Here is a 10,139-nt window from a genome sequence, read left to right as displayed (position 1 = left end):
TTCCGAGCCAGGGCGGTTCTGATCCCGATCCCGATCCCGGTCCCGATCCCGGTCCCGATCCCAATCCCGGTTCCGATCCCGATCCCGGTTCCGATCCCGGTTCCGATGCCGGTTCCGATGCCGGTTCCGGGCCGGGAGGGCACGCGCGGTGATCCCGAGCGCGGCGCGGCCCCGCGGAGGGCGGGGTCACACATGCAGGGCGGGGCGCGGGCGGCTGCCGCTCGCCGCCGGCAGCCAATGGGAGCGGGCGGCGCCATACAGCAGCCAATGGGCGGAGGCGGGCCGCGCGCCGCAGCCAATGGGAATGGGGCGGGCCGCCATGGGCCGCGGCAGCGCTGTCCCGCCGCCGCGCCGGGGCCGGGGCCGGTAACGGCAGCGCTGCCGCCCTCTCTCCCGCCCTCCTCCTCCTTCTCCTCCTCATCCCCTTCCTCCTGCTTCTCGGCGCTACCCGGCGCCGGGGCTGTCCCGGCGCCGCTCCGCAAGGCGCGGCCGCCGCTTCCCCGCCCCGGCGCGGGGCCGTCCCTCGTCCCCTCCCTCCGCCCCGTCCCCGCCCGCCGCGGCAGCCCCGAGCGGGAGGCGGCGGAGGGAGGCGGGAGCCATGCGGGAGTACAAGGTGGTGGTGCTGGGCTCGGGCGGCGTGGGCAAGTCCGCCCTTACCGTGCAGTTCGTGACCGGCTCGTTCATCGAGAAGTATGACCCCACCATCGAGGACTTCTACCGCAAGGAGATCGAGGTGGACTCGTCCCCGTCCGTGCTGGAGATCCTGGACACGGCGGGTACCGAGCAGTTCGCCTCCATGCGGGACCTCTACATCAAGAACGGGCAGGGCTTCATCCTGGTGTACAGCCTGGTAAACCAGCAGAGCTTCCAGGACATCAAGCCCATGCGGGACCAGATCATCCGCGTCAAGAGGTACGAGCGGGTGCCCATGATCCTGGTGGGCAACAAGGTGGACCTGGAAGGCGAGCGCGAGGTTTCCTTCGGGGAGGGCAAAGCGCTGGCCGAGGAGTGGAGCTGCCCCTTCATGGAGACCTCGGCCAAAAACAAAGCCTCGGTGGACGAGCTGTTCGCCGAGATCGTCAGGCAGATGAACTACGCGGCGCAGCCCAACGGGGACGAGCCGTGCTGCGCCTCCTGCGCCATCCTCTGAGGGCGGCGGCGGCCCCGCGCCCCGGCGGACACGCTCGGGGACAAAACATCGGGGAAAAAATTTCATCGTGGTGGAAATGTGGCTTTTCTCGGCATGTACGTTTCGTCCAGTCTTGGTCATGGCATATTTCCTGTCAGTGTCGGCGGCGGGCGCGGGAGCAGCCGGTCCCGCCGCCCGGGGAGCGGAGCCACGCGGGGAACCCGCCCGGGACAGCCCCGGGGAGCCCGGCCAGGAGCGGGGCCCTCATCCCGGCCAGCCCCGGGGAGCGGTGCCCGGAGCCCCGGGGAGCGGTGCCCTCAGCCCGGGGAGCGGTGCCCTCAGCCCGGGGAGCCCCGGGGAGCGGTGCCCTCAGCCCGGGGAGCCCCGGGGAGCGGTGCCCTCAGCCCGGGGAGCCCCGGGGAGCGGTGCCCTCAGCCCGGGGAGCCGGGCCCGTCCCGGCACCGCTCCCCGCGGTCTCTATGCAAGCGGGCGGCGGAGCGGGGCCGTCCCGCCCGGAGAGTTGCACATGGAACTGGGACTGTGACCCGATCGGTGCTGCCAGGCACGGGGCGCCGGGCAGCGCCGCCGATATCCCTGGAATAATGCTCTATTTTGTTTACCTGCTGTATCGGATGGGAGTTTGCAGGAGAGTGGTAGCGTGGTGGTTTTTCTCCTGGTTTTGTTTGTTTTGGTTTTTTGTTTTTTATTTTTTTCTTAATCAGCTGTGAAAATGTTACAAATCTGCACAATTTTTTAGGTGTGCGTGTGTGTGTGATTTCGTTGTGGTTTTGGTTTTTCCTTTGGCGGGGAGGGGGGCGGTGGTGCTTTTTGTGCCGAGGGGTTTTGGGTTTGGGTTGGCAATACCTGATTTTGATGACTAGCTCTCTCAAGTGCAAAGACTTCCCATGAGCGATGCAGGGCCAAGAGCAGCCCTGTGTCTGTAGAGTGCCTTCAAAACTCAGCTGTTCCAGCCGGTGCCAACCTGTGAAAGCTCCACAGAATCCCATTATCTACTACTCCAAAAACTACTTAACAGTTTCCTTGCAGTAATCACACCGAGCAAGCCAGGACAAAAGGGCCTATTGTTAGTGGAATTTATTTCTTACTTCCATCTGAGCCTTTTAACTGTTATTTCCATGTCTTGCAAGTTCGGGCTTCATTTACTTCAAATTTACAAGAATTTAGCCTTTTGGGATTTTGGGGGTGAGGACTTTTTTATATTTTTGGTTCTATTTCCCTTTGATTTTGTCGTGGGATGTGCCTCCAGTCAGCAAAGAAGGAAATCTTTTCGTTGTGATGTACCAAGAAAATTCTAACAACTGTCATTTTAATTGCAGACATGCATTGAAGAGATGTCTATCCATTTTAAGAATTTTAATACAGATGCTGTTTTTTAGAAAACAACTTTGTGCATTGTTATGTATCACATGAAACACTGACTTTTACACAGGCTCTTAATCCAGATTTATATCTCAATAGCAGCGGAAGCTGGAGGGGTCGATTTAGCTAAGAGCAGTGGTTTAAAAAGGCAAACCACAAGATTGCTGTTTTACCTAATATTTAGTCATTTTTGATGCAGGTTTTTGCTTGTGTTCAGGCCCTGGCCCAGGGTGGTGCCAAGCTGTGAGAAGAAGGCTGTGCTCAGAGGCAGCTTTAAGCAGGTAGTGTGGGCTTACTGCAACAGGCCCTGTAAGATTAGGCCATTTTCCCTCCTGGAAGCAGCATGGTTTATTGGGGTGAAGTTCAAAAGGTCAATTATTTATGAAATTTAAGCTTTTATTCTCATTTCATTATCACTTTAAAATGATAAACCAGACCTTTTTGTTTTCTGGTTTGTAGAGGGGCTGGGGCAGGAGGAGACCTGTGCCTCCCATCAGCTGGAAGATCCAAGGAGTTTGTTTTCCTGCTTCCTTCCTCTCTTTGCCCCTTCTTTAGAGGTCTGCACACAAAACCTGCAACACTCTTTTTCCTTCCCCCCATATCCCAAGAAGTCTTGAAATTATCTTGCATCTCAAAAACAAAGGTTGAGTGATGATGTGTAATGTAAAGGGGTTTTTAATCGGGCCAGCTGAAAAGTAACTGCCATGATTCCTCTGGGAACCTGGTAATTTCTCCTATTTGAAGTGGGAAAACTTCGTGCCTCAGCCCTGGAAGATGAGTGTGTAGTGTCAGTTCGATGCTACCTTTTGAAATCCCTCTGATTGAAACGAAATTACCATTTGTGCTTTAGTCAGACTTGGATACTTTTTGTAACGTCAAGTATCTATTGAACATTTGTAGCAGGCTGTGTGCTGTTAGGGTGTTTCTGCTCCTGAGCTCAGGTGTGTCCTTCCAGCAGGGACCAGCCAGTGGGGCTGTGTCAGACTGGGTGATAGTGAAAAACAGAGGGCTGGAGAAGCAGCCCCAGTGCTGGCTCCCCCGCTGCTGCCTGGGCTCTCCTGTAACACACACGTTCATTTACCCCCGTTTTCAAGTGGAAATTGAAAACCTCGTCGCAGCTCATCCTCCAGAAATTCCTAAAAATTCATTAGAAGCCAGGGGACTGCCATGCTGGGAGGACAGGGGACTAACACTGACAGAAGGGGTTCCTTTTAACTCAAGTACTGCATTGAAAGCTAAGGAAGCTTGACTGCTGCCACAACCTGCAGCTTACAATCTGCATGTCTGATGTTAAAAAAGAAATAAATTTACATCTCAGTTACTGCCATGGTTCAATTTTGCCTTAAATTCAATTGGAATGTGCAGTTTTAGCACCCAGCAGGCCTCGCTCTAGATCAGTGCACTGGCAGCAGCTTGCTCTGGTTGATAAAAGCAGGTATTTATTTATTTATTGTGCCAGGAGCCAGCAGATCCCTCACGTTCCCCAGTGCCTCTTTCCCCACTGCCTGAGCTGTGCTTGAGGAATAAAGCAAAAGTGGGTGTTTGTAGCACAGAGTCCAGCTTTGCTCAGCCTGGCAGAGGCAGCCAGCTGAGCTCTGTGCTGTGCTGGGCCTTTCTGTGCTACATTCTAGTTCTGGCCAAAAAGGTGTACTTGTTAAACAGTGAAGCATTCATGGCACTGTCTGATCAGGGTTTTGAATGTATTTAGGCATTCCATGTTCTCTGTGACTGCTGAGGACAGTACGAAGTGTAGAGCTCAGTAGTCTGATCTTCCAAATACTCTCAAGTGTTTTGGTGCTTGTTAAACATAGGCCTTGTCTATAAAAAGTCTGAAAAAAATCATCCTGCTTTAACTTGACTGAGTGATGAAAGCTATATTAGCTTCGACACTTGAGGGAAATGTTGTATCAATATAAAGGTACTCTTTATTCCTTTTCCCTGTGGGAATATGTTACACCCGTGTCAATACAGAGGTGGTATATCACTCTTTTCACAGTGAGACTTGCAAATATTTACTTGTTTTGGAAGAAAAATTACATTCCCGGCCAAAATACTTCCTGACATTGCAGAAATTGTGTAAACAAGGCCTTGGTTTAAGGCTGGTCTTGTGACCACATATTTTGCTGTATATAATGATTGTATTTTTAAAACTCCAAGCTTGTTCTGTTGCAAGGAAGCGTGTCTGGCATCCCGGTGTCCGTGACTGTAATGTGTGCTCAGTCCCAGGCCCAAAGCAGTGTGCTTCTGCTCGACACGATGCTCAGGATCTGCTGATCTGATGGTGCTGGAGCTGATGTGGAACTGTGGCTGTGGGATCCTGGTGGTTCTGCTTCTCTCAAAAGAATGTACGGCAAGTTGTTTGCAAAGGGCATTTTAAATAAAGGGCAGCTGGCTCTTTATGACTTCCTCACTTGGGTACTCATTGTGTGCAGGTGTTGTTCGGGGTCAGATTTCCTCCAGGAGTGACAAAATGCAGAAACTTGCATGTTCTTTCAGAATTCTGAGCTAAAAGGAGTGGCACACGTGCACAGATGACTCCTACAAGGTAAATGGAAACAGCTGGAGCTCTGCTGCCATGGGAAGCTCTGTCCCCATCCAGGTTTGTACAGAAACCCAGGAACCTCCTGAGAGAGCCCTTGCTCTCCCCTTGGGCAGAGCTGTTCCTGTTCTGGTCAGATCTGAGACCTGCTCGAGAAGCAAACGTGTGTGAGCTCAGTTCCAAGGGGAAATGGTTTTAAATATCGATGTTCATAGCTTACAGCCTGTTCCTACACTGTTTCCAGCCTCGTGCAAAATGTGTCAAAGACTCTCCTTCCTGTCACATTGCTACAACAAGGTTTGAGAACCTCCTCTTTGCAGGAATCCAGCATCTGCCCAAACTACAACTTTGTGTTTGGGGCTGACAGTCTTTGGTAACCTTGTGTGCAGCAGATGAGAGGGATTTGAAAGCAAACTAGTAGTGCAAAGAGCCAAAGATACTCAAGTGAGCTGTAGTGATGAGAAATGGAGTGCAAGTGTGTTGCTGGGGCTGCATGTATTGGGGTTTCAGGGTTGTTTTTTTGTTGATTTTGTGTTTTAATTTGTGTAGAGTTTGTTAGTCTGTAATCAAAATTCTTGCTGTGTTTCCCAAGGGAGTGTGTGTGTGTGTGTGAGATGTGACTTCACTGGGAGTGGAACCAGAATTCCTCCCTTCCCACAGGTGATCTCAGTGATCTCAGTTCTGGACCATTCCTTATGGAACACTCATTATGGTGCTGAAGGAGCCCCCAGCAAATCCTGGTCAATGATGATGAGCAGGGATGTTTGTGCAGAAAGCTCCACAACAGCCATCACATTTTCTCTGTGGCTGTTCCAAATTTCTGAAGGGTACAAGTGCTCCAGCCAGCTGGGGCTGCTCTGCTGCTGTCCATGCCAGAGGTGCATATGGTGCATAAAGCAAGAACTCAAATCCTTAATCTGCACTTTCCAACAAGTCCCAGGTCCTACATAAACCATTGTAAAATTACAAGTCAGTTAACTACAACTTGCAAGTTGTTCAACTAAGTCTTAAAATATTGAAAGCAGCTGTTCTGTATTGACTCTATTTTTAGTTTTGACAGTCTTGGGTCTTTGGGAGGTTTGGGTGAAGAGCAGACTGATCAAGAAGCCATAGCTTTGTTTTGTAGTCCTTGACAGAGAGAGATTTTTAGGAAAATGGTGCCTGACATGTAATTTCAGCTGCAATGATTTAAACCCCATTTATTTCTACAAAGTTCTGTAAGGGAACACTATAAAAAGTGCTAAGTTAATAGATTTGATGTCCAGGTACAGACAGATCCCAGATATTTCTCCTCTGCTTGACAGACCAATAATGATTGTGCAAGAAATGCTGCAGCAATGAAACTGGACAGAATGATCAAAAAATTGCTACAGTTTTTGCCTTTTGATACAATCATGTTAATTTATTACACTAAGATGAAAGGAGATGTTTTAGGTTGCTTTTGAGGATGATTGTAAATGGACTTCTGGGTGAAAACGAATCTGAAATTAAATTGGCTGTTCTTCCCTCTGAATCAGGATTGCAAAAGGTACAGGTCAGTATTTATAGATGTGCCTTCCCAGTTTCCCATTTGTGGGTACATTCATCTAATTCTTTGTCTCTATAGTGTTCCTACAGTTATCCCAATTTCAGCAATCCAGGGGACAGGTATTGTATCCACTCCTGTCCAGAGACGTAGCTTGAAAGAGATATTCCAAATACAGATATTCCAAAAACACTTTCTGTGGAAACATAAAATAAGTACATTCTGGAGATCAAGGCTGCACATTTCCATGCTCCATAAAAACACAAAATGTGCCTTGTGTTTCCCTTCCTCGGTGGGTGCTGGTGGTGCCTTCCCCAGCGGTGCTGCCTGGGGCTGCTGAGCTGGGGCTGGAGGAGCAAGCTCAGAGGATGAAATCCTGGCTGGGCAGGGTGGGGATGTGCCAAGGGGGACTGGGGGGGGTTGTGGGGTGATGTGTGGGGTGGGGGAAGCAGGACACAGAGCCAGGGTCCCCAAATGCCAGACATGGTGTGGCAGGGCTGGGAGCAGGATGTCTCGCTGGGAGCTGGGGAGATGGGCTCCATTCTTCTGCTTTGGGTAGAAAACATTAGAAAACATCCTTTTGTGTGTGTCTTATGGATTTACTGGGTTTTTCCCCTCCTTACATTGCTAAGCTGATTCCAAAGTGCAAAAAGCATTGTCCAACATGTGCTCTCCACCAGGGATGAGTTTGATGTTTAGACTGAGCTTCCCTACACCACTAATCAGCAAAATCTCTTTTAAGCTGTGTGGAACTTTGTGGTGATGATTGTTGCAATGTGACTCAGGGGACTTGGGAGCTGTGTGTGCTGAAGGATGAGATTAGAGATAATTTTATCCCCTGAATGAACTACAGCAGTATCACGTACCTCCATTTCATATGGGGAGCTGGCCAAGTTTACTGATGATTACCAAAGTTAAGATGAAAGCATGCTAACAAAGTGCTTGAGTAATTGTGTTTCTAATGCTTGCAATCTTGATTTCCCTTCTTTTTGGGATACTCTGCTGCATCCCAGATTGGCTGTCTATTTTCTGCTGGGTTTTTTGTTTCAAATGCTATGTTTGCTTTAGTGTGGGTTTTGCTTTCCCCTTGGTTGTTGGATCTTTTGGTTTCTCCTCTAATTAAAGGGAAAAATAGAGAGGAGATTCAATCTGAGTTGCTGTGTAGCACGGGCTGCACAGATTCCAGAAATACATGCCATGTCTCCACATATTTTTGCAATAAAGTTTAAGGAGAATGCTGTATGTTTAAGGTATTTCTAAGGCCTGGACTCTCAGCAGAGAAACAGCTTGGAAAAGATTATTACCAAAAGAACTGGGTCAGCCTGGAGTGAATTAGAGTTCACAGATACCGAGGCATTTATTCCCTTACAGAATTACTGTACTTCAGCCTGTGCAGTGACAGTTACAGAGTGCTGAGCATAAATATTTATGCATATGTACAAAGTTCTATCTGGTATCCACAACTTGGGAAACATCCACATTTTTCTACTTCTAGCACAGAAAATTAGGAACTGTGTGCCTGCACTCACTGACTATCAGGCCAGTAGCATAAGAAAATGAGGTGTTTATTTAGCCAATAATAAGCACCTAAAAAGAGTTTTCTGGATTCTCTTCAAGCACTTTTGAGCTGGCACAGATTAGTTCAGCATTGCTAAACCAGAAGGTCCCCGTGGTGATTAAAGGTGAGGCCTTGACCTGTCTGACCTGTTTGCTTTGTGGCAGCTCTGTCTGCGAGGGCAGCCAGGCTTGTGTCACCTCTGTGTCCTTGTGATGGGGACAGGGAGCCAAACCTGCCTGATGAACTGCTGAGAGCCCAGGGACAGAATATTCCTGGACTCCTTACAGGCTTTAGGAGGCTGGGGTTGCTCCATGTGCAGCTGTTCCAGGTGTGCTGAGACACCGAGGCATCGCTCCTGTTTTCAGCACTCACTAGTTAACAGCAATTAGCTGATGAGGAACTGGAGTTCATTTGGAAAACATGTTTGTGCATACTCACATGGAGACATAAACTGTGTTATTCCAGGATGTAAACACACCTAAGCAAATGTGTTTGGTGTCCCCACTGCCAACAATAGAATTGTTAATATCAATTCATGACTGAAGTTCTGTTTGTGCACTGACTTAACACTGTTTGAATTAGAACTTGACATATTCTCTCATTCTGTGGATGTGTGTCCCTAATAATCCCCATTGAAATCAGAGCCTTATTTAGGCAAATTTAACCACAGCCTCCATTTAAATATTTCACATGCACCTGGTAGTGTTATTTTTTTTCCAAAAAGTTGTAATTTCATTACAAAAGGAAGCCTTTCTTCTCCTGTGCCTGTAGCTGAATTCTCATTTGTCTATAGTGTAAACTTCAACTTATTTTTATCCCTTTCTATAGGTGATTTTACCCTGAGTTGACACTGGGTTCATGTAAATTGTGACTCTATCTTGAAATGCCAACAGGTGTATTACATTTTTTTTCATGTGTTTGTTTCAAAAGGCAGCGATGGTGTGGAGCAGTGGCAGTGGTGGCCAGGCAGGAGGAGAAGGGTTTGGAGCCTGGTGGGGTGAGGAACATCCCCTGGGAGCAGGGATGGGGCCGCATCCCAAGCGCTGCCTCTGCAGCTGCTCGCTGCTCAATCAAAGAGCACAAGTTACACAGAGCCGTCACTTGATTTTTTTTTGATTTTTCAGTGGCTGCCAAGAGCTACATAAGCCCCTGAACTATGTCAGAACTGGAGGGAGAACAAAGGTGCCCTGAGTTTGCCTTTCCCTCCTGCCCTGCTGCCTCCTCTGCACCCGGGAGCTCTGTGAGCCTCTGTGGGTCACTGCAGGGGTGTGTGGTCACATAGATGAAAACATACATGTTTCAAAACTAAAAACCCCCGGTTTTCAGCTCCATGCTTCAGGAAGCAAGACTGCTGCGTTGCCTTGGTGTAAGTACTAGACTGTAGAAACTTCTCAGAAGGAAGGATGAGTTTCCTTGGGTGGCCCCACCCTCCCCTCTGAATAAAACTGGATATACTCTCTGGGATCCAGAGGTGGGATGGAAAACGTATGATGTGAGTAGGCTCAAAATTGAATTAATTAGAAACTCTTACAATTTTTAGTCACTTGAAACGAGGTCAATTTCAAATCAATTGCTTTGCAAGATGAAACACACTGACTTGAAAATGGGCTTTTGTGGTAGTACATCACAGCACTTACCAAATTAACAAAGGGCTGAGCCAGCAGGTAACGAGGTACTCAGCTGGGGCTGAGCTTTCTTCCAAGGGCAGGTATTATTTTTAAGTCTAATAACTACCCTCGTGGAAAAAGCAAATGATTTTTTTAAAACCGTCAGGAAAGGTTCAATGTGAAAAACAGTGATTGCAGGACTCGGGGAGGATTATGGTAATTTATTACAATTAATTCAATGCAAAACAGATTATAGATCACTGTGCTTCACCATCTTGTGGAAAATCTAGCATTCAAAATGTAGCATAATCAGATTTTGATTTATGCAAACTCTCTCTAGGAGACACTACGCTGGTCTCTTGTTTTGCAGCGATGGGAAACCGATGCTTCCCTGAGGATGT

The 10,139-nt window shown here is 48.6% G+C and overlaps 1 protein-coding gene across 1 annotated transcript; it reads left to right on the top strand.

Annotated features, from left to right (window-relative positions):
• Window positions 1–436: 436 nt before the first annotated feature.
• On the top strand, window positions 437–4,919 carry RAP2B (RAP2B, member of RAS oncogene family). The gene has a single exon (XM_033516757.1). The coding sequence runs from the start codon at window positions 599–601 to the stop codon at window positions 1,148–1,150; it is 552 nt and encodes a 183-aa protein (XP_033372648.1). The 5' UTR covers window positions 437–598; the 3' UTR covers window positions 1,151–4,919.
• Window positions 4,920–10,139: the final 5,220 nt, after the last annotated feature.

The sequence above is a fragment of the Parus major genome, chromosome 9, assembly GCF_001522545.3.
Source record: "Parus major isolate Abel chromosome 9, Parus_major1.1, whole genome shotgun sequence".
Classification (NCBI taxonomy): domain Eukaryota; kingdom Metazoa; phylum Chordata; class Aves; order Passeriformes; family Paridae; genus Parus; species Parus major.
The sequence above is the reverse complement of the archived record's forward strand: the minus strand, read 5'-3'. Positions and strand labels throughout refer to the sequence as shown.